Source organism: Megalobrama amblycephala, linkage group LG12 (assembly GCF_018812025.1).
Source record: "Megalobrama amblycephala isolate DHTTF-2021 linkage group LG12, ASM1881202v1, whole genome shotgun sequence".
Classification (NCBI taxonomy): domain Eukaryota; kingdom Metazoa; phylum Chordata; class Actinopteri; order Cypriniformes; family Xenocyprididae; genus Megalobrama; species Megalobrama amblycephala.
Window position 1 is genome coordinate 24713052 of NC_063055.1, and position 27704 is coordinate 24740755.

A 27704-nucleotide genomic window follows, 5' to 3' on the forward strand; every position below is an offset into this window, starting at 1 on the left:
TTATCCAAACTCATCTTACTACCATCACCTCACAGCTCCACAAAACAGTCAAACTATTAATGCCAGGACTGAAAGACAGAGATCTGGATTTCTTCAAATAATAATAATAATAAAAAAAGACAGAAAAGGCATTTAGTGAATAACCAAATCTTTTATTTAATACGGGTATGTACACGTTTGACGACACTGCCAGACTGGCATGTTCACGAGGAAAGGGTTAGTTAAGAATGAAAACAGGATGCTTCAGTGTGAACATTGACAGAGACCTATACTGTAGCCTTAGCCTGAGTGGACTTGGCCAGGACTTTCAGATCTGCAATGCACTTGGAGATGCTTTCCTTCTCCTGAAAGACAGTAGAAATAGACATAGTAATAACAGTAACAACAATTATTTTGTAGTTGTTTCAGGTGGATATAAAGTCTTAATTAGAGTAACTATTCTACAGTGTCTTTGTTACGTGTACTTACTATAGTAATAACATTAAGTTAATCATAATTACACGCAACTTAACCTTAACCGTTGTAATTACACTGTAATAACAGCTTAAAGTGTAACCTAAATTTCAAGAGCATCAATGGCTGATTCATGTTTAGACCTTAAGTGATGTTAGTGAGCTCTTAAAGAGACTTTCGCTCATAATCCTCTGTCCACAATCATCTTAGCAATTACACTGTTATTATAACTCGAGTGTCGAGTACAAAGTCTCCATCTAGAGGCCAAGCTAAAAATTACTTCAGAACAGATTCTGGACGGGTAATGGGCAACTGTGGACCTAGAGGGAGAACAACTATCCTGCAGAGTTTAGCTCAAACCCTTATTTAAAAAATAAAAACATAATTTCACCTGCCTGTAGCGTTCCAGTACTCTTGAAGACATTGACTAGCTTGTTCATGGTTGAGGCTAAACTCTGCAGGAAAGTGGCCCTCCAGGACCGAAAATGCCCATCCCTGCTTTAGACTAATGTAGCATTTATATTTGGACACATTTGTATTCCACAACAAATGCTCAAATGATTCGTAAAAACAACAACAAAAGATCAATTTTCTCAAAAATATTTCATTTTCACTACATGAAAACAGTAATAATTAAGAACTCTCCCATAATAGTTTATCTTATTACCATTCACATTAATATTAAATTGCATAAGCTCACTATTAATAAACTCTTTTCTGGGGAAAAATGACCTTCAGCCTTGAACAAATGCTTCCTTTGTGTAATATAAAAACAATAAAGTGTGATAAAGTGCCAATGGCGTGATCATATTCCCTGTACCTGCTGTGGGGTGATGCTCTTAACAACGCTCTGTTCGACCCAGTTCACCAGGTGCTCCTGCTCCATACGGCGGTGCAGGTTCTGAAGCGCCACCTGGTAGTCCAGCCTCTTCTTCACCTCATTGGTCACCATGTGCAGACGCTCCCTGTAATTGGTCTCCAGCAGCATAGCAACGTTGTTCTGATGGAAGATGGGAAGAGGAGTGTCACAGAACTAGAGCTATTCGACAAATTAATTATAAATAAACAATTCTAAATTTAAATGCAAAGCATTATGTGGATTTGTGCTATTTATGGATTGTAAAGAAGAGCAGAGATGATCTGTCACATTCGGTCCGCCTCACCCTTTTGGCATCAAAGAGCAAATGTCTTCCTTCTACTCTCCACTGTTCCTTCTTCTCATCCTCAATGCCATGGGCCAAGGTAGCCATGGCCTGATCCTTCACTTCCTGAGCCTTTGCCACTTTATCCTGCAGAGGAAGACAGAGAGAACCAGATATAAGTCATCTGAATAACCAAACCACTCCCTCAAGTTACAGTCTTTCGATTAATTGTGCACAATATCAAATATATTAGTAGATAATCTTTAGCCACTTCTCCACCATTGGGCCAAACTGTTCTCATTGCTTAACCGTTCCAATATGGTTTAATTTTCCACTGTGGAGCTATTTGGAATGCAATATGTTATGCGCCAGTTGTCGCCTAAAAGGAGAGCATAAATAGCAACCGCATTATGGCGGATAATCAGATATTTATTTTAAATGTTATTATTAACTTGTGTTTACTTTGCTCAAATAGCACACTTGGCCAGCTACAGAGAAACAAGTGACCAATCCTGAGTGGTGATGTCACTACATGCATTCTGCCAGTTCTACCAGTCTACCCATCATGCTGTGCCGAATAGGGTTGGGAATCGTAAGAAATTTTCTGGTTCTGGTTCTGCCTGATAATTCTGGTTCAATTAAAATGATTAAACAACTAATAAAATAGTAGTAAGAAAAAAAAAAATGCACAGAAGAAGCAGAAGATGTTTGAGCACACATGTAACACATCCAGACAGGTGAAACAAATGATTGATTCATTGCTTCACTTGCTTAATTACTGGATGAATCAGTGTTTTTGAATGAATCTCTTGAATGAATCAATCAATGACAAATACATTTTTGACAGCAACTAGTCACCACCTGGTGGTGTAATGATGTAATGACACAGTTCTTATTTGAAGAGACTCTCAAAAGGTGATTTACTGTATTTTGATCACTACTGGAAACATCATTGTTTATATCCAAACTATAAACTTTTATCTCAGTACTTCTGTGATCGTTTGAGTATTTGTAACACAGAAATAATAATACTGTGTGATTGAAAAGACGGTTTGTGAAGCCGTTTCATACCTATACATGACCACTGCTCTCTCTCTGGGTCAGTGGTAGCGCCAATACAGATTTGAATGTTCCGTTGTGAATTTGAATGAATCCGTTGTGAAAAGTTTAATAGGCACAGGCGAATCGTCATTTAGGAATAAGATTAAGATCTTTTTAAGGATTAATCATGCAGCACTACTGTCTTATACTCTCTCTCTCTGCATTGATATCTGGCATAAAGCGCATAGGAGAAGCACAAGGGCTTTTCAGTGCAATCCTTACTATATTAATATTCATGAGGTGAGATGTCACATTTAAATGATGCGCTCCCAGCGCTTCGTCCACACGTCGCACCAGAAACGTTTTTGGAACCGAAACTTAGGAATTTTGCACAGTTCCATGATTTTTTTCAAAAAACACTATCGGTTCTGGATTGCCATGATAGGAGCTGTGTTTGTTGTGTGTTGTCAGTTTCGTGATAGAGGAGATGGAATGTAAATGCGTAATTTACGTGACTGAAAGAGCAAAAGGTGAGGCTAAGAGATGAAATCTCCTATGACAACTTGCAGTGTTACATAGAGGCGGAGAAAAGAACACAACGCTGCAGACAACAGGTAAATGCCATTATCGCTGTTTTCCATATTCGTGGAATAAATACGTTTACACAGCTTTTTAAAATGCTGGGTGCCGGTTTTGGCCAATCAACGGACACTTACATCACTGGTAGTTCCTATAGTGTTGGTTTAGACCCTACTCTGAAGTAGAAGCTAATTTAGTTCCCTTAAAAGGAGTTCCAAGAACAAAAATTGTTCCTAGTTCCTATGGTGAGAACATGCCAAAAAGTTCTAGGAACAATGAAAAGGTTCCTCTGATACAAAAACCCCTACTTTATAACTAGAACCGCTCAGCCCGATGGCAGAAAAGCGGCTATTCAGTCATTTTGTTGAATACAAAACACAATACAAACCTCATTGAGTTTGTCGGCAAAGGTGGCTACACTGGGCCCGAACTTCTTGATGCCATAAATGACGACTGCACCGATGGACGCAGCAGCGAAGGTCTCGTGATTGATTACATAGATTTCCTTAGAGAGCATGTACAGGAGCAGTCCGGTGCCCAGCATATAAGGCCCTGCAACCAGAAGAGAACACCACTGTTACAAACAGACCCATTTATAAAAGGTACTGTATCTCACATGCATGCTGTTAACAGAAAAGAATATTTACACAGCTCTTTTGGATAAAGAGGAGATTAGTAGTGAATCACCACATTATTATCAGTCTACTCGTCACATAAAGGAGGCAATGAAGCAGACAACCCCACCTGTCACACCAGTCTTGGGGTACAGCAGTGTGAAGAGCTCCTCTGGGAAGATGCCATGTCGGACCTTTCCACCTTTCTCGGGCAGAGGAGGTACTGGTGCAAGACTCTGGGAGGACTGATGAAAGGAACGAGAGGCCTGTACCAGGCTGGGGGAAAAAAGAAGCACAGGGTTAGAGTTCTATGGGTGTCATTGATTGTCATTTGTTTTCCAGTACTCTTTAACCACAGACTGACATACAGAGCACTGACCACAAGAGCTTACATACCAAGCGCCAAAGGACCCGCTGTTTTTCAGGGTATGACCTACAGGAAATAGACAACAAAACAATTAGAAAAGGACTGAAAATCATCTCAGAGACTTATAACTCACATTCACATTAATGAAAGTGACAGAGTACTGCTTTAATGTTTTATTAAGTGCAACTTTCATCAAAACAAATGATTCATTTGACAAAATTAATGAATGCATATTTTCCAGCTGTCACACTTGGGCATTAGTTATACCTATCATAAGTTCAATAGCATAAACAACATTTGTAAAGCACTGTTTTTTTATATATAATATAATATATAATGATTTTGGTTCATAGTGCATTTCTAATAAAATGCACGTCCTTGCGTACATGACAGAAGTTGTCAATCATATCAGGTTAGGAAATAATAAGGCAAAATCAGAGTTAATTTGTTCATTTGCACTCCTGAATGAACAATAAATATATAGTATTACATTCTGAGACGCCTAATATGATATGTGGCAAAGTTTGAATGTGGCATTAGCTCTCAGCTAACAGCTACACAACTCAATACAAGGGCATACTGAAGGCACAACAACTGCAAGATTATTCTCATACAGAATTGACTGTCTGAGCATAAAACCTGCACTTTAATACATTCAAAACGTCATTAGAATAATAATATACATTAATTACAACACGTTTCACTGCAGATTCATGTGCGGCCATTTACACCGTGCGGCCTAATTTTACCCTTCAACTTCACATTCAGTAAAAAAACCGTCTATTTAATCCACACAGTCAATGTAAAAGGTTATAGAGAAGCATTTTTACTGGATAAATCACCCACCTGAAACGAGCACCAGTCTCGACAACATGCTTTACTGGGTTATTGTCAGGATCCCTGGCAGAAATGTCTCTGTACCGGGCTCTCTGTGCCCTTCTAGACCAAGGATGAGAAACTCTCGCCGCTGATATCGCGAGATCTTCCGTAAACCAGCGTTCTGTGACATCCGGGAAATTCTGCACTCTGACTGACAGGCAGCCAGCAGGTGGCGCCAGTTCATCATACAAACATAGACAGTAAAAAAAAAAAAAAAGCATACAAAACACAAAGTCACAAAAAAGGAAACGTTGACACTTTCACGTTGTTGCTACCATGAATATTTGAACATACATGACAATTAATGTCAACAAGCTGTTCATACAGAGAAACACGGCTCATTTTTATTCTTATTTAGAAGCAATGGGAATTTGCCCAGTATAGTAGTAGGCCCCAGTCCCCCTCCATCCACTATTGCCACATTTAAACAACCAATATCATAACCTCCCCTCCAGTCCTAATCTCAGGGCCCATACGTGTGTGGCACTACTTTCAATACGCATGGCTGCTGAGATAGAGGAACTTGTACACATTGTGAGGTTCATCTTACTTCCTGTTAAGCAAGCAAGGCAAAAGAAATAGACCGCCCTTTGTTGAATGAACTAGTTTTCAAGTGACATGTCAGCTTCAAAGCGTTCAGACTCTGCTTTCACAGTTATTTTCACTCCAGGGACTCATCTAAGAACAGGTACTTTCATTAACAGTTGTGAAGAGACAATTATGCTAAAACTTGTTCTAGTTTATCTTGCATTTGGCTTCTGTGTTGGTGTAACTGTTTGAACGCCGGCTTGTCATTCAGTTCCAAATTGTTGGTATTTTAAATAATGCTACCAAATTGTGCTTTCAGAAAAAAAAAGTTAATTTTTTACAAATTGAAAAGCTTATTGGAAAGCAATGTGGATTTTCAATCAATGTGGTGCCTAAAATTGTGAAGCATTGCATACTGTTATTGTGTTTTAGAGATATTTTTCCAGTGGGCTAGATATCTGCATCTTTATAAACACAGTTTGCATTTTTTTTTTAAATCATTGATGGTAACCTTTTTCTTTCAGCTTGTAGCTCAGTTCATGCCTGTTTTGAAACAATATGACAACAGAAGTGAGTGACTGGACACTTTATCTAACAGAATTTATAGTATAGTATAGTATTTCATATTTATATTGCCACTGTAAAAAAAAATGGATTTAATGTAGCTGTGATGAGAATGAAAGTCTGACCTCAAAAACAACAGCATAATTATAGATTTTTAGTTTTTACTTGTTTTATTATACCAATTGCTGTTGATTATCCTCATTTTGTGTCATTCAGCTGATTTTGGATGATCTATTTTTGAGCGATAATGATATAGTAGGCCTACTGCTAAATGATGGATGTTGTTTTTCAATTACAGGAAATTGCCTCTTTAGGAAACATCCATTTACATTGTGAGGTGCCACTTCACTGCCTTGACATATCGCACAAAGTTTTCAACTCATTCAGCGTCAGACAGAATGGAAGGTGCTCATGACAACAAAAGGTCACCGGCTGCAAATTACGAGTATAAAGTGGAGCAGCGTGCCGTGAAGCACCGAGAAATCAGCCATCGCAATAACACAACATCATGTCGCAGTCCCACAAGAGATGTGGACACAAGGTGGATTAAAAACGAACTGCATCGCAAAAGACAGTTTGAGTTCTTCAAAAGAAGACCAGTGGACCATGGCACATACGCACTGTTATCTGCAGTGCCAAGGCACAGATACTCAAGGGAAACCCTGCATTCACCAGAGCATATGACGCAAACCTTAACGTCAATCAGACGGCCCTTGATAACAAGTCCAAATGTAAAGCTCCAGAGAGATGGCATAAACTTTGCAAAGCAGGTACGGAGTGTACTATTAGCCATGTCTTTGGCCTGTGACTGATTGTTTACCAGTTTTTATGGTTTATATTTCTAAGACAGTGGCTGATGTGAATACACTTTTTAATATTTGCACTATAAATTCAAGAAAATGTTGTATATTCTTTGATTCACATCATCTATAACCTATTAACATTGAAATTAAATGTCCAAATCCTAAAGACAGTCTCCGCATCTTTAATAAATGATGAAAATGATTCTGGGCTAAAATCTGATGGATGGGATGTACCAGTCCTCAATTCTGCTCGGCTTCAGAGGAAATTAAAAAAGGAGCGAGGTTAGTGGATCTTTTGATGAACAACCATTATACTTACTGTAACAAGACATTAGAAACATACTAGTGTTATGCACTGCATGATGTTGTAAAAAAAATTGAAAAGAAAGAATTCGGTTTTCAAAAAGTGTTTTATGTGTGGCAAAACATCTTAATAATATTATTTTGTGTTAATAATCACATACAGTTCTCCTTAAAGACATCACTCAGTTCTCAAACACCCAGAAGACATTACAGACTGCCAGCATGCAGACCGAGTGAGTTGCTTTCACATTACCTTTACTTGGGTTTAATATTTCATAATAATGCACTTGTTATATAAATATTAATGCAGCATTATTAACTCTCTTTGTTCAGGTCTGGGTTTGTTACCGTCAAAGAAGCGGTAAGGAATTTGATGCTCTCATATACATTGTAAAAACAAATTGCTAAACATGTAAATGTTGTTTTATTTATTAATATAATAATTCATGTTTTAATAATTCTCTCTTCTTTTTTCAGGATGTCCACCAGTTGTCTGTTTATTTAGAGGTATGGCAAGTATGCAGTCATAACCCATAACATTGATATTCAAAATCACCAGCTCATCCTGATTTACATTGAAATATGTTACTGATATTCAGTGTTGGGGGTAACGCATTACAAGTAACTTGAGTTACATAATCAGATTACTTTTTCAAGTAATACTAGTAAAGTAATGCATTACTTTTTAAATTTACAACAAAATATCTAAGTTACTTTTTCACATTTATTGACTAACAGCTCTCCTGTCCCCTTGTTGAGAGAAGTAAAGCACAGAGGTGTTGTGTGTGCTGTGTGAACATGATGATTATTATAGTTCTAGACTAAATGTGAACATGCATTTACTCATCTCACTATTCAGTATTCCTCAAAATGAATAAAAACAATGAAATGCAATCTCAGAATTTTACGCAAACCTGTAATAATGAACTGGATTTAATTACACAAAAAGTAACGCAATTAGTTACTTTTTTAGGGAGTTACTTTTTTACTTTTAAAAGTAACCTTCCCCAACACTACTGATATTATGAAATGTGACATTTCTATGCAGGAGGCCTTACATAGAGAAGAGGCCCTTAAAAAGAAGCTCTCCAGCCTCCAGAAGAGCGCCTCTACATTACTGCACTCTACAGAGCTCCTGTGGAAGGTACATTAGTAAACGACTTCCTGCTGAAGCCCTGCAGCATCATTTAGGGACACACATGCACCGGACTACATGAGAACTTATTTGTACAGAGGGTCAGATATCCTTGCTTCCACTGAAGCACAAAGATGCTCTAAGGATCATTTTCAAATCATGCTGGAGAACATGATCATCAGGTTTTACACAAATTTGTTGAGTTCATGCTGCTCGAGTGCAGCAGTTCAAAAGGACAAATCGAATGCAAATACATTCTGAAATTCACTGTCATTTTATAAACTATGTTGTCACTCCGCATAACACCGACTTCAGCTAACTGGTGAGTTTCCTGGTTTGATCACCGCAGACTGCAGTAATGCATAGAGTTGGGGGATGGTCTTGTGGTCAACAGCATCCGGCTCCTTATGGTTTGTTCAGAAAAATAGCAAGATATTTTCTTCCTCACACACAAAATGAAGAGCAGTGTAGGCGTAGGCGAGGGGTTTGTTTGCTTCAAACTCAACCTATTCAAACGTACACATTTCTCCATTTTGAGCTCATGACGATTTCTGTATTTTTCTCAAGAGCCAACACAGCAATCGACCTAGAATTATAAACAATATACATTGTTTGCTTTTAACGCAATGTTATGGATGGCAGTTATAACACAGGATGCAGTATGTACAGAAACTGAAAACTCTTGGTTCAGTGGTTCTCTCTCTGTCTCACTGACACACACAAACACACATTTCCTTTTCCTCCCACAGACACGCTGTGATGAGGACTTGCTGAAGAGTAAGATCAAAGCTCTGGAGGCACAGCTGCAGGTTTGCATCAAGGTAAGACTGCAAAAATGCATCTCAGCAAAAGGTCCAACTCAAGCTGTGAGAACTTACAATGCATTCAATTCAAAAGAAATACAAATGATGTGACTTTCACTCAGATTACAAGATTAAAGTGGTTTATTGAATATTTCTCTGCTTTTTAAAAGTTGTGAAATAGTATACTGAATAGTATCCTGGACAAGTGCAGGTCTGAGAGTTTTTGAAATAGAAGATAAATGCTGCAATTTGCCTTTTCAGAAGTTTCCTCAGGATGGAGTGAAAAAAGTGATGGTAAAGATGGAAAAACAGAGGGAGGAGTATGAACAAAAGGCTCTGAAGGCTATTCAGAGGGCGGAGAATGAGAAGGCGGAAGCTCAGAGCAAGATGGAGTACCTCCAGGTAAGACCCCAAATGCAGGTCAAAAAAGCCTCAATAACAAATCTAAAAATAAATGTAGGCCTAATAAAAAAAAAAATATACATATAAAAAACCCAATATATTTTGTTATATAAAATATATAACAAAATCAACAAGACTGCCTCCATATCTTGCTCATCAGCAAAACACAGAACCCTTGCTTTTAGAACTTCTAAAGCTCTATTCTAAGTATCCATTCTTCCCTTCATCTAGGGGGCGCTAGAGTCAGTGCAGGCAGAGTCGGAGTGGTGGCAAAGGCTGTGTGAGGAGCTGAAAGAAGGTTCAAGTCAGCTGAAGAAGAGGCAGGATGAGTGCACTGATCAGATGCTACAGTTGCAGGGCCACTTGGAGGTACAGCAAAGCCACTGTAACCATCATAACAGAATCAAAGGACCTGAGTGACACATCAAAGATCTCTGCAAAAGCTGTTTTGGGTGTATTGCATTACTGAGTAATCAATTACTGTAATTTAATTACTTTTCTCTTGAAAAAGTAAGGGATTATTCTTAATTTTTCTGTAATTTAATTAGTTACTTCTCATGTAATTGCATTAAATACTATATATAATAGAGGATTTAACATCAGCATGTTAAAATGTATGATTTTAATATAACCTTCTCCCTTTAAATATTTTGGTCAGTTCAAAAATAATTAGTAATAAAAGAACAGTTTCAAGTCTGTCCTCGTATAGTAATTAGTAATAAGTAATGCAATACTTTTTAGAGAGAGTAATCTAATTACACTTTTAAGATGTAATTAGTAGCTAGTAATTAGTTAGGTTTTTAGAGTAACCTATCCAACACTATACATATAGTTATATATAACTTTTTGCATAGTGACATTTGACTTCCAGTAATTTTGCAAAAGCGTCTTTATATAGAACTGACTGAATGTTCCTCATGTTTCATTTATTGTTGTGTAAATGTTTGTGCAGCACTCTGTGGGACAGGAGGAGATGCTGAGGAAACAGACTGAATCTCTTCAGCTAGAGAGAGCAGAGCTTCATTCCTGCATCTCAGAGCTGGAGGAGGAGAACCTCAACCTGAGAGGAACTCTACAGGAACTCACAGGTGCTGGCAGACTGACTTGCACTTCACGTTCATTCACATATTTAGATAAAGCATTTATGGAAATGCTTAAGACATGCTTAAGGAATTAACAAGCAGTATTTTTCCCCTCAATGCATCTCTCTTTATCTGTGTCTCTTTCTTTCACACACTCATAGGACACAACCATGGGATGTGGAACAGTAACACACAAATACATGAAAATGTTTCAGTGTTGGACCAACTCCTACGGACAGATAACAGCGTAGCAAGACAACTGAGAGACACAGAACATAGACTCAGAATGAAAGAAAAAGAGGTAAAGATCTGCCAGAGAGAGCACTGTAATGAAATTAGGGCAAGACACTACAGGCAAAGCCATTGTTTTATTTATTATTATTATTATTATTATTTAGATTTTTGGTTATTTTGCTTCCATAACATGCCAGACTAGTGGAAAAAAAACATCCAAAATACACATTTAATTGTTTATTTTATTATACTTTATCTTTTTGCATCTACAGATTTAAATATCTTTAATAAAAAATAAAACAAAACATATCTTTAATGGCTGTTGTACGGAAGAGGATTAGGGCCAAGCAATAATAAAAAAATAAAACCATCTTGAGGTTAAAGTTGTTAAATTTCGAGAAAAAAAGTCGAGATAAAATGTTGAGAATAAACTCGTTAAATTATGAGAAAAAACTCGTTAAATTTCGAGAAAAAAGTCAAGATAAAATGTTGAGAATAAAGTCATTAAATTACGAGAAAAAAAGTCGTTAAATTACGAGAACAAATTCATTAAATTAATCGTAATTTAATGACTTTATTCTCATAATTTAATGACTTTATTCTCAACATTTTATCTCAACTTTTTTCTCGAAATGTAACAACATTTTTCTCATAATTTAACAAATTTGTTCTCGTAATTTAACAACTTTTTTCTCGTAATTTAATGACTTTATTCTCAACATTTTATCTCGACTTTTTTTCTCAAAATTTAACGAGTTTTTTCTCGTAATTTAACGAGTTTATTCTCTACATTTTATCTCGACTTTTTTCTTGAAATTTAACAAGTTTTTTCTCGTAATTTAACGAGTTTATTCTCAACATTTTATCTCAACTTTTTTCTCGAAATTTAACAAGTTTTTTCTCGTAATTTAAAGACTTTATTTTCAACATTTTATCTCGACTTTTTTCTCGAAATTTAACAAGTTTTTTCTCGTAATTTAATGAGTTTATTCTCAACATTTTATCTCAACTTTTTTCTCGAAATTTAACGAGTTTTTTCTCGTAATTTAATGAGTTTATTCTCAACATTTTATCTCGACTTTTTTCTCGAAATTTAACGAGTTTTTTCTCGTAATTTAAAGACTTTATTCTCAACATTTTATCTCGACTTTTTTCTTGAAATTTAACGAGTTTTTTCTCGTAATTTAACAACTTTAATCTCGAGATGGTTTTATTTTTTTTTATTATTGCTTGGCCCTAATCCTCTTCAGTACCGTTGCCTCAAAATCATGGTTTTCAGCCAAAATCTCCACTTCATTATCTTACTTAAATATATAATACTTTCCAGTTTTATTCCCATCTATATTCTGAAGATTTGTCCATATATCACTTACCTGGTTTATATAAGATTTTATTCCTAAGAGTATTGAACCATTGAAAGTATTTTCTGATTTACGTAGTGATAAAAAGAGATATCAAAAACATTCTCTGTAAAAAAAATAAAAAAATTTAACTAAAATGTCAACAGAATATTTTGAAAAAGAATTTTGAAGCTAACTTTCAAGCTTCTGTTTGAGATATTTATGCAGGTATTTTAAATAAAATAAATAACATTAAAATATTTTCCTTTATTTATCCTTTATTTTCAAATATTTCCTTATTAATAGTTGTATTTATTTTTTTTCTTTATGATAATAAACTATAATTTAACTACTATGTAAGACAAGAATCTTTCAAATATTTAATATTTAAAAAAACAAAGAATCTTTTATTAGCTGTAGAGTAGCAGGGGTGATCCTACTTAAATTGTCACAATTTAAGAATTTTAGAGGGACCATAAAATAAGTTTAAACCAACGAATTATGCTGTTGTAAAAAGCACTTTAATTTAAGGTGACATAGTTACACATTACCACAGGTATTTACTATAGTAATAACAGTAAATTATGCATAATTACAAGTAACTAGCCTTAAACCAATCCCTAACCCTATAACGTAACTCTATTACTCAGTACTCATTTAAGTGAGTACAATGTAACGACATCACCTTAAGATAAAGCATTTGCTTTATTTCAGAAACATTTTTCCTTCTTCTATAAATTACTATAAGACATAGTTTAACAGTGTTGTCTTGGTTGCCCGGTTGCTATTGCAGTACATGGAGCTGCACGCGGATCTTGAGGCTCTGGAGCAGGAGTGTTACGGCTATCAGTCCCGACTGACCCAATGCAGAGAAGAACTGAACACAGTGACGACGCGCCAGCACCACAGCAGGGTGAGACTCTATATCATATCATCCATGCGTGATTATAAGTCTTTTGTTTGAGTAGTTTTCTGCACATTTATGCCATAAATAATTTTCCTCCTCTATCTTCCCGAACAGAGTGGATGTTGTGGGTCCTGGCTCTGTGTATGTCTGTGTATGTTCTTACTGCTCATGATGGTCGTGGTGGTGGCGGCCCTGTGGTTGTATCATCCACCTGCTAGAGAGCAGCTCCGCCAGTTTTACTCTGTTCTGGAAGAGCGAATGGAAGACTACCTCATTCAGATGGCTTCAGGCCAACATGGAGTCTGCTTTAGACCTGTGTGACAAGCAAGAGTAAAGCCACGAGTCCTCTAGAGATTTTTTGCTTATATTTATTTTTTTAATCCACACTTCTAATTAATTCTGTACAAGTACTTAGTCACGTATAATGTGTCTATTATTCTGTTTACAATTTTTATGGTTGTAAATACTGGTGTCATGTTACAAAACAAAAGTGTTATAGTGAGTTAATGCCTAAATCTGTATCCCATATATAGATTGTACCATTTTTTACTCTGATTATTACAATTCAAAAACTGTACATTCAAATGTTCACTATGTATGACTGAGAATTGCATTTTTTTGTGTGTGACATCTATTAAACAACATACTATTTGTATTCTGAGCTGTACCTCTATTTTACTGAAAGATTTTAATAGATTATTTCCAGATAGGGATGTACGTTTCTTTCAGTTAGCACTCACTGAGAATAAAAGGACAACGCTGTCCTGGTGAATGGCTGAAAAAACACATTGTCATGACAGGTCACACTCTTTAGCGTTCCAGACTGACCTACACATTAATGGAGCTCTGACACAGCTCATTTGAACACATTCACACACTGCCCCTCCCCTTGCCCAACACTGCTTTTCACCATGGTTTCCTGTGTAAAGATAACCACTGCCCATTAAAACATTCAATCCAACACTATAACAGTCTTAATAGCTTGACAGCCGTCATACAGGGTGAGTCATTTTATATTATTTCACAGAAATGCTTTTGGTTCGTAGATTTAAAATTACAGAGGAACTTTTTGATGGTTAAATTGCAGCTTAACATGACATAAAACTGGAAGTGCAATACCACAGTATGACACTGCTGTAGGCCTGAGGTGTTTTAGCATAAGCTGGCTAAAGACAACAAGATCATGGGTTTATTCACGTTATTTAGGTTTTTTTAAATGATATCTTATATGCTGTATACTACTACAGTATCCAATGTGAGAAAAATTGGAAGTGTTTTTGTTTGACTAATGTAACTTTATGTATTTCTAGAAGTTCTGATAAATGAGGTCGCTTCTTCTGGTATGTTTTGTTGGATTATTTTTTTGGACTTCTGTAATATCACTGAAGATCTGTGCCTTCAACATTCAGAGCTATGGAGAAGCAAAGGCCAGCAATAAGAGAGTTATGGAGATTTTGGTAAAGGTATGTCTCTATCTAAAAACATCTTAAATGCTTGAATTTCCAAAAAAGCTGTTTATTTTGTATTTTTTTGGTAATTTCTAGATAATTTCTCGCTGTGACCTGAGCTTGATTCAGGAGGTTCGAGATTCTAGAGGCAAAGCCGTATCTGCACTGTTGATGAACCTGAACAGGTATGTTCATTGTGTCACTGATGTATGCGACTAATTAAAATAGAAAATAGAATATAATGTTTTCATTTTCCTTCCTCCAGGTTTGACACATCTCACATTTACACCCATTTAGAGAGTAAAAGGATGGGGAAGAAAACGTATAAAGAGCAATATGTGTACATTTACAGGTAATAAAACTATTAAAATGTGTATGCGCACAAATGTTAAAGGGTTAGTTCACCCAAAAATGAAAATAATGTAATTTATTACTCTCATGTCGCTCTACAGCCGTAAGACCTTTGTTCATCTTCAGAACACAAATTAAGATATTGTTGATGAAATCCGATGGCTCAGTGAGGCCTCTATTGAGAGCAAAGCCATTCAAACTCTCGAGGTCCATAAAGGTACTAAAACATATTTGAATCAGTTCATGTGAGTTCAGTGGTTCTATCTTAATATTATAAAACAACAAGAATCCTTTTTTTGCGCCAAAAAAACAAAATAACTTTACAACAATATCTATATGGGCCGATTTCAAAACACTGCTTCAGAGCTTTACGAATCGAATCAGTGAATCAGAGCGCCAAAGTCACGTGATTTCAGCAGTTTAGCCGTTTGATAGGAGATCCGAATCACTAATTCGAAACAAAAGATTCATAAAGCTCAGAAGCATTGTTTTGAAATCGGCCCATATAGATATTGTTGATATTTTGTTTTTTTTGGCACACAAAATGTATTCTTATCGCTTTATAACATTAAGATAATCAAATAATAATTAAGATCAAATATGTTTTTAGTACCTTTATGGACCTCGAGAGTTTTAATGGCTTTGCTCTCAATAGAGGCCTCGCTGAGCCATCGGATTTCATCAAAAATATCTTAATTTGTGTTCCGAAGATGAACGAAGGTCTTACGGGTGTAGAACGACATGAGGGTGAGTAATAAATTACATTATTTTCATTTTTGGGTGAACAAACCCTTTAACATAAACAAAGTATCTATAGTGAACATACCTGAATATTGCGATGATGAATTCATCCAGCACATGCTGTGTTCACAGAAAAGACATGCTACAGGTGCAAGAGCAATACCAGCACCCAGAGTTCAATGAGACCGTGTTCTCCAGAGAGCCGTTCATCATATGGATCCATTCTCCCACAACCTGTACGTCACAAACTTTCCACAGAATATTTACCTGGAAATAAAATAGCACATTACAGCACAATGATTATCTCCGATACATTTACATTGAATTGGATTGGCTGTTTTATCTTACAGTGGTGAAGAACTTTGTCCTCATTGGTCAGCACACCTGTCCTAAGAATGCAATGAAAGAAATGGAGGCACTTTATGAGATCTTCCAAACAGTCAGGAAGAAATGGAAAACTGAGGTACACCAAACTCATAAAATACTATATTATATTAGATATATATATTATAATAGAACAATAGACAGAATGAGATTGTATAAAAACTTTTTACCTTCCTTATCTAGAATGTGATGTTCCTGGGGGACTTAAATGCAGCCTGCAGCTATGTTACCAATAAAGGGCTGAAAAACGTGCGTCTCAGGAGTGACCCAAAGTTCCACTGGTTGATCAGAGATGAACAAGATACTACAGTGCGTGAAAAAACACGCTGCGCTTATGACAGGTCTTACGTTCTTGGCAAACCTACACAATAACAGTAGGGACAATAGAGCGCTGCAGGAATTACATCATTTTGTAGGCCAGCCTGGAAGTTAGCATCACACTGGTTTCCGACAAAAGCCAAAAGGATTTTTCCATTGACTTTTAGATTATTCAAGAAAATGACCAACAAATGTTTATGATTCTTGCACATTTTAATCATCAAGATAATTTCCACAAAAGAACACAACTTTTATGAATTTTAAAGCCTAAATACGATTGCCAAAAATAAAAAGCTAAATGTGAACTACGCCACAGTCACATGACTCACCACCGCTAAGCTTCTGACAACTCTTTCAGTCTTTATTTAAAATCAACAAGTTTGAGTGGTTAGTGAGGTGACGTGTCTTCCTGTTCGCTGTGATAATGTTTACTCTCCCCAAAAACTTCTGTAGTCTCATTTTGCCACTTGTTAGCGACTGCCTTTTTCAAGACATGAGTGGGGTATTACTGTTTTATGTCATAGATTAAAGCGAGAAAATATTATGAGCTTGTGTTAACCACAGACCTTATTTCAGTAATTTAACCAAAACCCAACTTAAAAAGCCCACTGACTTTGGAACAGTGGAAACAAGTTCAAAAATGCAGCATTTCCAGGTTTTAGGACTCATTCCTACAGCACTCTATAGCATCCTGAGTCTAAACTACAGTTACCAGTTTCAAAAAGACATGCCAATGTATGTTTGTTAGTCTAACAGTCCAATCTTTCCCTTTAGGATTATTATTCATGGCAAAGAACTAATTTCAGGGATAGTTCCGGAATCTGCTCAACCGTTCAACTTCAAAGAAGAATTTAATCTATCTGAGGAAGAGGTAAACAGTAGTGCAAAACAGAGTTGATAATTCATAAACAATGCTTACATTTTCCTTCTTTCTTTTTTGCATTTAGGCTTTGGAAGTCAGTGACCACTATCCTGTAGAAGTGGATTTAAAAGCAAACCATCGCTACCTCCTGCGGCACGAACTGTAAAATGATGAATATTTGCACATGCCCAACAAAGTACTGATAATAATACCACATCATTATCAGCCTGATACTGTGAGAATTTACTGGTATTTCTACTGTGCTCCAGTATCAACATCTGATACTATGCAGTGTGTGTACAATGTTGCCATGCAAGTTTTAAATTATAAAGTTGTAAATATGGATATTTTTCTTACAAAAATGCATCGCTTTGCTTCAAAAGGCCTTTATTAACCCCTCTGGAGCCGTATGGATTACTTTTACGATGGATGGATAAGCTTTTTTGGGCTTCAAAATACAACGCTCTATACACTACCATTATCAAGCTTGGAAGAGCCAGGATATATTTTAATATAACTCCAATTGTGTTCGTCTGAAAGAAGATAGTCATATACACCAAGGATGGCTTGGGGGTAAATCATGGGATGATTTTCATTTTTGGGTGAACTATCCCTTTAACTGATGCTGCAGAGAAAAAATGTGAATGGATATGGGCCACGGGGGGAAAAAAAGCACTTGCCAAGTTATGAGTTATGAGTTTACTACACTATTTAAGCCATTTTTGTATATTTACCGAATTAAATATTTTACAAATTATTTAAAATAATTCAAGAATTTATTTGATTTATGATGCTTTGTTGTTCTGCTATAGGTGTCCTGTATTTGATGTTGCTAATGGTGGAGATGATTAAATAATAAACACAATGTCCTCGTATTTCCAGTCTCATTGTAATACCTGAAATTGTAAGAAAATCTAATAGACAGATTAAATCCACAAAACTCCAATTCTCTTAACAAACACTCATATATATATATATATAATGAAAGGTCCTTTTCTCATTTAATTCAGCTCATATTTTGTTAGAAGAGTAAAAGCTACGCTCTTGTATTCTTTCACTCTGTAATGTCAAAAAATAATACACAAAACTCGCATAATGAAAATCGATCATCTTTTTCATCTTAAAAACACATTTTACATTGTCTGAGGTGCCTGCATGGAAGTGTTTGCATAAGTATACTGTGTTACTCATGAGAAGGATGCATAAATTTAGAGGAGATATGGTGTGGTTGAGCTACTCAAACCGCAACCTAGAAAATGTCAAACAAGACTGCGCTCATGCAGCAGTAGCACACACACAAACACAGCACAGAAATACTAAGATGTAATAAATCATATATGACACAACTTGGTTAACTTTTGATTCTTGTATTTAACTATTTTAATTGACATTTCATGCTAATTTAGCAGTTTTTGTTCAGTACCTGTTCAATTCTGTGATGTTTCTAGTCATGTACTTGTTGTTATGGCCCTATTTAAACAGGAAGCAGCTATGACATGATGCGGCACGCATCACACACACTCATTTTGTCAAGTGGTGGAACATTCAGAGTGTCTGTCATGTCTGCATCTGATTTTGTCTGTACAAGGTGAAATTATTATGATTAACACCTCCTGTTGTAAAAAACAAGATGGAGCAAAACATTGCGGATTTTATGAAGGACGCATTCCCAGGTAAGATTTTTGTGTAAGACCTTTTGTGTAATGAAGCAGTAAAAAATTGTAGGCAACTGTGCATATTGTGATTTTCACCACTAAACCATTTTATTCCATAAATATTTTGACTTTTTACCTCAAGTCAATATAAGAAAAGTCTGTAAAAATACAGCCCAGTGTACTTCGTTAATATCAAAACAGAAAATTCCTTTATTTTTCATAGGTGTTTTAACCATATTTTGAATTACACCTTGCATTGCATTGTCTTTTTTTTTTTTTTTTTTAAATATAAACAGAGACAAGCTTTGAGGATCTACACTTTGACGAAGACAGTGCAACAGCACACAGTGTTAACATACCTCAAAATGAGCCAGACATGGAGGACGACAACAGTCACAAAGAATCCAGTGGATCTGAGTCTGACATAGATTTCGAGTGGACAAATAGGGAAGAGGAAACTAAGAACTGTTCTGAAAACAATAGGAACTTCTCGTTTGATGAACAAAGCATGAAGGCAGGATCTGTGCTCTGTGGTTCATGTGATGATGATACAGATGAAAATAAGACACAAACCCAAAACCAGCAATTAAGCTTGCATGATGAGGAATGCAGAGAGAATGAAGTCAAAATACATCAAATGAACAAGGAACAAGCTGAAGATGTCAGTGAGTTGGAAATAGTTCTTCCAAAAGTAACTCACTATGACCTGGAAACAGTGAGCACTGAGACCACATCATATCTACTGTCTTACCAGATGGTGGACACACCTGAAAATGAGAGCTCAACGTCCAAAGAGGATAGATTGGAGCTTGGCAGCACTGAGGAACATGTCCTTCAGCATGCACCAGATGATAATATGCTTGATTGTTTTAGTGCCATAAAGTCAACATTGCAAGATTGTCCAGCCGCATCAATGGAGGTCCAGTCTGCGGATGAGATGAGAGAGTTTACAGAAGAAGATCATGAAAATCATGAAAGAGAAGAGGAAGGATTAGCAGAGTACCCCTCTGATTTGTCTCAAAGTGATAGTGGGGACAGCAGTGAAGGTCATGAGGGTGGACAACCCAACCACATGGACACCAAGCTAGATGAGGTGCAGGTTGTAGACCTGGGCTGTTCCTATGAGATAAAGAACAACTTAGAAGAACCTCCACTGAGTTACAAAGTTGTAACTTCAAGGGATGATGATGTTCAAAGGAAAGATGAATGTATGGATCCTGCAGACATGCTCACTTATGTCCAGAATGAGGATCTGGATGTGGAGACACCTGGGAAATCTGATGTTGACATATTGTTCCAGACAAAGCAGGACAGTATTGGAGATGATGAATATAACAGTGAGATTTTAAACACCGGGGAAAGTTCTGATTTTGGAATCTCTGCAAATTTCCAATTCAATTCCAGTGAATCTTACATGAATGAGCACCCTGACTATGATAGTGATATCAGCAGTGATGATGACTACTGCAAGAGCCAAGAAGAAACCCCTGATTTCACTTTCCATACATTCTCAGAGGAAAAAAACACAGCTCTCATGAAACAAGAGCACAACTTTACGAAAGACTTTGCTACAGATTTGAACAGCATTGAACATGGTGTAGTGGATGTGGTGGTCACAGACAGTCAGAAGGAGTTATGTGATGTAGAAGGTTTTTCAAGCATTCCAGCATCTCCTGAAGCAGGAATGGAGGGTTCTTCTGAGACATACTCATCTGAAAACAGAAGCGTGAGCGAGTCACATCCATTAGAGGTCATTTCAGTCAAACCAGACGAGAACAACAAAGAACATAACAGTGAACACTCAGAAGTTTCAGATATTGGTGAAAATATCAACACTTTGCTACCTGGGACATTTTGGACCTTGATGGATGATCACAATCTGAAGCTTGACGAATATGACTGGGACATTAATGGAGAAGAGGTGATCTGTGATGAAGAGGACGATTTACAGGAAGAGCTGGAGAATGATGGGGAGGAGACTGAGAGGGACTGGGAGAAAGAAAAAGCCAGAATTGAAGCATTTAACAGATTCTACCAGCCCGCCGAAGGCGAGGAAAACAAAGGTAAATGCTAATTTTGTTAACCATCTTAACGCCCTAAAGCAATATCATGAATCACATTTTTATTTTATTTTTTTTTTTTAATTTTATTAATGAATCTTAACATACTACTGGATAAATTCTTTCCCAACAACTACAACAGGTAGAATCCACAAAGTGACGTTTTGTTTGGATCTAGAATCCTCTCATTATGAGGTGGATAGTGACAGGTAAAACAGTTTTCAAAGCTACTTCAAAAGTAAAGTGTGTAGCATATATCTTAGATTTTAGTGTACCAAACAAGCTTATAAATTTGAATGATTTGCCACACAGCAGTGAAGAGGAACTGAGCACAAAAGGTTGCATCAGTGAGTTGCATCCTCCAGAGTCAAGTTCAGTTAAAAAAGAACAAAGCAACAAGGAAGACAGCCGTGAACCCTCAGAAGTTTCATACACTGAAAATATTAGTGCCCTTCTGGTGGATGAGGAAATGAATCTTGATGAATATGACCATGACATTAATGTTGAAGAGTTCTATAAAATGAACTCAAGTAAGGAGATCTGTGATGATGAGGATGATTTCTTGGAGAAGCTGAAAAATGAAATCGAGAGGGACATGAAGCAGGAACAAGCAAGAACTGACAGATACTACGAGGAGTTTGTTAAAGAGGCGCAAAAAGAGGGTAAGTGCTCAAATGCATGTTTTATCGAGAAAAAAAAATTGGGGTCAGTAAGATTTTAATTAAAAAATTAATACTTTTATTCAGCAAGGCATTCAATTAATCAAAAGTGACAGTAAATTTATTTATAATATTAAAAAATATATTATATTTATTATATTTCAAATAAATGTTGTTCTTTTAAACTTTATATTCATCATAGAATCCTTAAAAAACGTATCAGTTTCCACAAAAATATTAAGACGTTAATATAGGCTATTAACTGTAATTTTCAACATTGATAATAATATGAAATGTTTCTTGAGCATGAAATCAGCATATTAAAATGATTTCTGAGGATCATGTGACACTTAAGACTAGAATAATGATGAAGCCATCACAGAAATAAATTACTATTTAAAATATTATAAAATTATTTTATATAAAAATTGTTTCTGTAGCTCAACTGTTACGCATGACAGTAGCATCAATGACGTGTTCAAATAAAAATGCCTGATAAATGAATAAAGTGTAAATTTCTCTCTCTAAGCAGACAGGACCCACAGAATTATGTTTAGGCTGAATCAACAATCTTCTCAAAATGAGGAAGATAATGATAGGTAAGATGGATTTCATTCATCTTAAAATTTCATTCAGATTTCAGATTGGTAAATTTGCATTTTACATTGCCTTGCAGCAGTGAACAGGAATCAAACTCAGAAGATGACACTCTCCAGAAGACTGAGGTGAGAACATAAGATCATCATGCATACTGTACAACAAAATGATCAAATAATAATAATAATCTAACATCATCTGCTCGTCACGTGTTTCAGGACCAAAGTGATTCTGATGAACCACAAAACAGACGTTTATACGCAAGGCAAAAATTTTTACCAAAGGGCTTACAAAAGGCAGACAAGCAGCTGAAGGAACACCCCAAAAGAAATAAGGTAAATATAAATTTGCTAGAATGAAAAAAAAAAAACATGCTCATGATATACATAAATCATGTATAAGTTGTGTAAACATTTATCATACTGATGCTGCCATTATTCATGTACAATGCAAGTTAATGTATACTGCACTTGAATCAGCCTCAAGTGAAGTCGTTACTAATAAAATAAATAATCTAACCTATGATTTTATACTGAACTCTGTCTTGATCTCTCTATAGTGCGTTGTCCTGCTGCGGTCAGTGTTAGCAGTGAGTCTAGCGACAGTGGTGGGGCTGCTGTCTTACTGCTGGGTCACAGACAGCTTGGACTGGATCTACTGAATTCACATGGATCTTGGATATTCAACATAATTCAAAACACACAAAAAAAAGTCAAGGCCTATGCATGTATGATAAAGAAATGATTGCACAAGGCCATGCGAAATCTCATGAAACATACAAGCAAGCAGACTGAGATAAGACCAACTTTATTTCCTTACAGGATTCAACCTAATATTGTAATGTTTGAACAGCGCTTTGAAATACAGCTTTTTAAAAAAAAAAATGTTTATGTCTTTTAACATGGTAATCTCTGTTTTCTTATGTAAACCACATTTAGATAGATTAATCATCTTCCGTTTTACTAGGAAGAGTGATACATTTGCAGATGTACATGGTCTGTTGCACCTACAGGACACCTTGTACAAACAAGTGATTTCAAAGTAAAATTGACCAAAAAAAAATAAATACATTTTTATACATTTTCAATTCCTTTATCCCTGACTGCAGTTAAAGAGACATTCTTTCATTGCTATTTCTTTCTAATCTCAATTGTCATCCTATTAGGTTGTCAGCAAGCTATATTCCATAAACATGCCATGCAGTTAGTGTATTTTTAGGTCTGATTATTATTCAGTGCCTTCTTCACTACAGCATAAAATCTGATATCATAGAAAATTAAAATAGCAATAGCATGGATATTTCTCCTTTGACCATTACCAGGGTTTCTGGAAATATTATTAGTTCCTCTAAAAGTACGTCTCTCTCTGTAAGTGCCTTGACTTTAAAAATAAAAAATTAATTAATTTTCCACCCTTCAGATAAGAAATGTAAGAGGGTAAAAAGTACCTGTAAGGCATGCTCAGCTTTCTGTCGTCTTTTTCTTTGGCTGAAATTATTTTCTCCACTGAAACCTTTCAATTTAAATATGTTCATTAAATGCTTACTACGAACACATGCCCTGATTAACTACTCGTTTCGCATAACAGTCTCATAATGCATTTCAGAAAAGACAATGTAAATAAATAAATAATTATCTTGTGAATCAAAATAACAGTTGCAAGGTAAAGTGCATTTGATACTGCATTAGCTGTGGTGACTAGAGAAACTAATAAAGAAGAGGTGGCTTGTTTGATTTGAATAAGATCCATGCCGGTAATTGAATACACACAATCTTTTCCGCTTGTGAACGCACATATCCTCAGCCTCCATGTTTGGGGTCTTTTTTAAATGGCAATGTTCATGTTTCATTCTCGCTGCTGTTGCATCAGTGCAGTCGGTAATCACTCCCACATTTTTGTGTTTTTCGAGATTGAACTTCCGACAGTTTTAAATGTCCATCAGCTAGGATACTGGTCCTCATAACATAAACTCGAAACTACTTCAGACCGGGCCACATCCTGTCACCGAAAGGCCCCTCCCCTGTAAAAGAGAGAGGTGACGGTGCTCCGGGCGTATACAGGTCGGAGTCCGTATCCGACTCCCCCTCGGCCAGATAAGGCCTGAGACGGTTGCACAGCGTCCCGCCTCCTCCACCAAAAAGCCCCAGACCCACCTGAGGCACGTAATCCTCTTCCCTGGCCTGAGAAATGCTAAAGCCACTAAAAGAGCGGTCTAGTTCCTCATGGTCCACCGAGGGAATGGACAGAGACGTGTCACTCTCGACAGCTGCCTGCTGCTGGATGGGTCTCCTGGACCTACGCGAGCGGCTGCTGTCACCGTTCTCGTAGAACGGCGGAGGCGGGAGGCGGTACAACGAGGGGTCGTCGGTGCCTATCGGTGACACTCCTCGGCTGTTGTTCCAGAGAGGCACACTGAGGGGATGTTCTTCCTGCTGATGCCATGAGGTAGAGGGCCGACACTGGCTGTCGGTGGGAGTCCCGTTGGGACCGGGATGGACGGGGGACGTGCTCTTGTTTTTATCATCGTCCTCGTTCTGTGCTTTCTCGCTCTTATCATCGGGGCTGCGGTAAGGAGGAGCAGGGTAAGGGATTTTAAAGCCCAGGAGGGCTTCGGTCTCAGATCGCGGGATGCCCATATGTGTGGTGTACACGCTGACCAAAAAGTTGAGTTTGAGGTCCATTGCCCCCACCTGCACAAGGAGAGACAACCAGACTCTTCAGCACTGGCATATATGGTGCTATACAAACACATCAAATGAACTTGACACAATGTGGTTCACCTGTTTCTCCATCTTGTTTAGACGTCCCATCATGCTCTGGTCCTCAACCATGTCGGTGTCGCTTTTGGGTTTGTCCTTTTCTCCTGTCCCGGCTCCTTTTCCCACAATCTGATCCACTCTAGTGATCCAATAGACCATCACTTCGACACATAGTCAATACACCCTCATTCACACTGAGATTCAGTGGTTAACTGTGCACTGTACCTTGTCAAGTTAACAGAAATTAGCTTTATGGTGGAGAACTTGAGCATGCGAATGCAAACATAGGACAGCAGGATTTAAATCATAGGGAAAAATGATTTGAAGCTTGATTTGCTGAAAGTGAATATAAGTGATATTGCATGCTGCATGCCATACTGCAATGTTGTTGATCAGCAAGCATTCATCAGGGACTTGGGTCTTCAAAAAGATGGCTCTTTCAAACAAAGATGAACGCTCACATTACTGCAGTGAAACCTCTTTCTCTGTAAAGTTTTTGACAGCAGTGTTGGGGAGTAACTCGTTTAAAAATAAGGAAACAACTAACTTAACTACATTTTTCAGTGTGGAAAGTCTGATTCATTGTAGTGAATCAAAATTTAGTGAACCAGTTTTTACTAAAATGCTCTATCTATCAAGTGATTATTTTGTTAAATCATTCTAGTGAATTGGTTTTGCCCTTAACAGCCCTCTGTCTTATCTAGTATTGGTCAGAATCGGTATTGTTATTGTTAACAAAAACTAAAAATGGAAAAAAACAAACAAACAAAAAAAACCTATATATTATGTAAGGAATAATTGACGACTTCGCGTCGTGGCCGCATTACCACCTCTGGTGTGCATTATTTTCAAAGAATTCAACGTCCCGTCGTCAATTATTCTGCTTATACTACGGTTACCATACATCAAGACACTGTTCAGATGTTGTATTTCAAGACATTTGTCAAGTTTTTGTCCTTAAAACACTCTTTTGTGTGGGAGTAATTTCCGTTGCTAATTCCAAAACGTCATTTCAGAACTAGTAACGATAGCAATAAAACCGTTAGAGACAGAGAGAGAGAGAGAGAGAGAGAGAGAGAATAAGCAGCATATGTGAATTAGCCTACCTGGCTCTTTGCGTCTCTCACGGCAGCAGTGTCTCTACTAATAGCGAAACTATAAGTTTATCTCAAGAACCGCACAGTTATTACCTCACTGGTGAGTCATGTATCTCAAGTTGTTAAACTATTTAACTGATTAATTCGTCAGAGAAGTGCTGACCAAACGTTTCTGTGTGTCTGTACGATACAGTACGTGTACGTTTGAGAGAGAGCACGCGAGAACCATCACAATAATATGACGTTTTCATCTTATTGTTTACTCAATTTATTTGCTTGGTCGGTGTCGTTGTGGGTTTTGTTTCTTTTGCGGTTGTATTCTGTAAGGACCTATTGAAATAACTGAAAACATTTGGCGAAGTGATGTGGAACTGCAATGCGGTCAAGACCTTCCAAGAGCTACTTTAGCCGTGCGTTTCCCTGAAAATAATTGCACACCTTAGAACGTTGGTCAACCAGTTAGATTTGAGCATTCAACAGCCCCATAGTAGTAGTACAAGGCTTGACATTAAAGGTGCCCTCGAATGAAAAATTGAATTTATCTTGGCATAGTCAAATAACAAGAGTTCGGTACATGGAAAAGACATACAGTGAGTCTCAAACTCCATTGTTTCCTCCTCCTTATATAAATCTCATTTGTTTAAAAGACCTCTGAAGAACAGGCGAATCTCAACATAACACCGACTGTTAAGTAACAGTCGGGGTGTACGCCCCCAATATTTGCATATGCCTGCCCATGTTCCCAACATTATGAAAGGCATTAGACAAGGGCAGCCAGTAACGTCTGGATCTACACAGGTGAATCAACAGACTAGGTAAGCAAGCAAGAACAATAGCGAAAAACGGCAGATGGAGCAAGAATAACTGACATGATCCATGATATCATGATATTTTTAATGATATTTGTAAATTGTCTTTCTAAATGTTTCGTTAGCATGTTGCTAATGTACTGTTAAATGTGGTTAAAGTTACCATCGTTTCTTACTGTATTCACGGAGACAAGAGCCGTCGCTATTTTCATTTTTAAACACTTGCAGTCTGTATAATTCATAAACACAACTTCATTCTTTATAAATCTCTCCAACAGTGTAGCATTAGCCGTTAGCCACGGAGCACAGCCTCAAATTCATTCAGAATCAAATAGGGCTGCACGATTAATCGCATGAGATTGTCATGCGTGTCTCATCAGTAAAGCCGGTTCTGTGATTAGCGGTGAATGTCCATCACCTGCTTTCAAATGGAGCGGCACTTAATATACAGAGCCGTAGTTCGCGGACAAGCTACGCAATATCGCGTTCATAATCGCAGATGAATCGCCTTCGATTATGAACGCGATATTGCGTAGCTTGTCCGCGAACTACGGCTCTATATATTAAGTGCCGCTCCATTTGAAAGCAGGTGATGGACATTTACCGCTAATCACAGAACCGGCTTTACTGATGAGACACGCATGACAATCTCATGCGATTAATCGTGCAGCCCTAGAATCAAATGAAAACAATATAACAGTATACAATACTCACATAATCCGACGCATGCATGCCGAACACTTTGTAAAGATCCATTTGAGGGTTATATTAGCTGTGTAAACTTTGTT

At 37.0% G+C, this 27704-nt stretch overlaps 5 protein-coding genes and 1 long non-coding RNA gene across 17 annotated transcripts in view; 3 read left to right on the forward strand and 3 right to left on the reverse strand.

Moving 5' to 3' along the window:
* Positions 1-131: 131 nt before the first annotated feature.
* Positions 132-5189, reverse strand: atp5pb (ATP synthase peripheral stalk-membrane subunit b). The gene is made up of 7 exons (XM_048209938.1): positions 5043-5189; positions 4226-4262; positions 3960-4105; positions 3604-3767; positions 1617-1742; positions 1274-1453; positions 132-344 (listed from the first exon to the last, which is right to left on the reverse strand). Exons 1-7 carry the CDS (start codon positions 5068-5070, stop codon positions 267-269), a joined length of 759 nt encoding a protein of 252 aa, XP_048065895.1. The 5' UTR covers positions 5071-5189; the 3' UTR covers positions 132-266.
* Positions 5190-5616: 427 nt separating this feature from the next.
* LOC125279842 (TRAF3-interacting JNK-activating modulator) lies at positions 5617-13831 on the forward strand. 2 transcript variants are annotated; one of them, XM_048209934.1, is made up of 15 exons: positions 5617-5763; positions 6128-6173; positions 6466-6937; positions 7138-7252; positions 7437-7506; positions 7607-7634; positions 7751-7780; positions 8322-8417; positions 9158-9229; positions 9473-9613; positions 9845-9982; positions 10566-10701; positions 10857-10996; positions 13063-13182; positions 13291-13831. In XM_048209934.1, exons 3-15 carry the CDS (start codon positions 6566-6568, stop codon positions 13495-13497), a joined length of 1665 nt encoding a protein of 554 aa, XP_048065891.1. In that variant the 5' UTR covers positions 5617-5763; positions 6128-6173; positions 6466-6565; the 3' UTR covers positions 13498-13831. The 2 variants fall into 2 exon arrangements, with proteins under 2 accessions (XP_048065891.1, XP_048065892.1); XM_048209935.1 differs by lacking the exon at positions 6128-6173 and having other exon boundaries at positions 5618-5763.
* On the reverse strand, positions 13354-16401 carry LOC125279846. 2 transcript variants are annotated; one of them, XR_007187457.1, is made up of 4 exons: positions 16271-16401; positions 16065-16105; positions 15802-15983; positions 13354-13489 (listed from the first exon to the last, which is right to left on the reverse strand). It is a non-coding gene; the product is annotated as an uncharacterized LOC125279846 (long non-coding RNA). The 2 variants fall into 2 exon arrangements; XR_007187456.1 differs by having other exon boundaries at positions 16065-16288.
* On the forward strand, positions 13968-18155 carry dnase1l1l (deoxyribonuclease I-like 1-like). 2 transcript variants are annotated; one of them, XM_048209937.1, is made up of 9 exons: positions 13968-14177; positions 14487-14639; positions 14721-14809; positions 14890-14976; positions 15849-15952; positions 16067-16179; positions 16284-16441; positions 17193-17289; positions 17366-18155. In XM_048209937.1, the coding sequence occupies exons 2-9, from the start codon at positions 14499-14501 to the stop codon at positions 17444-17446; spliced, it is 870 nt and encodes a 289-aa protein (XP_048065894.1). In that variant the 5' UTR covers positions 13968-14177; positions 14487-14498; the 3' UTR covers positions 17447-18155. The 2 variants fall into 2 exon arrangements, with proteins under 2 accessions (XP_048065894.1, XP_048065893.1); XM_048209936.1 differs by having other exon boundaries at positions 13968-14639.
* A 639-nt stretch (positions 18156-18794) lies between these two features.
* si:dkey-183p4.10 lies at positions 18795-23334 on the forward strand. 6 transcript variants are annotated; one of them, XM_048209925.1, is made up of 8 exons: positions 18795-18953; positions 19232-20998; positions 21138-21204; positions 21308-21657; positions 22184-22253; positions 22331-22379; positions 22470-22586; positions 22811-23334. In XM_048209925.1, exons 1-8 carry the CDS (start codon positions 18911-18913, stop codon positions 22910-22912), a joined length of 2565 nt encoding a protein of 854 aa, XP_048065882.1. In that variant the 5' UTR covers positions 18795-18910; the 3' UTR covers positions 22913-23334. The 6 variants fall into 6 exon arrangements, with proteins under 6 accessions (XP_048065882.1, XP_048065886.1, XP_048065883.1 ...); XM_048209929.1 differs by having other exon boundaries at positions 22334-22379; XM_048209926.1 differs by having other exon boundaries at positions 22187-22253.
* kcnq2a (potassium voltage-gated channel, KQT-like subfamily, member 2a) overlaps positions 23043-27704 on the reverse strand; it is a 39883-nt gene continuing 35221 nt past the window's right edge. For all 4 annotated transcript variants that reach the window (XM_048209924.1, XM_048209922.1, XM_048209923.1 and 1 more), the window contains 2 exons: positions 25032-25149; positions 23043-24941 (listed from right to left, as the gene is read on the reverse strand). In XM_048209924.1, the coding sequence (XP_048065881.1) occupies positions 24228-24941; positions 25032-25149 (832 nt within the window). In that variant the 3' untranslated portion in view covers positions 23043-24227. The remainder of the gene's footprint in view (positions 24942-25031; positions 25150-27704) is intronic.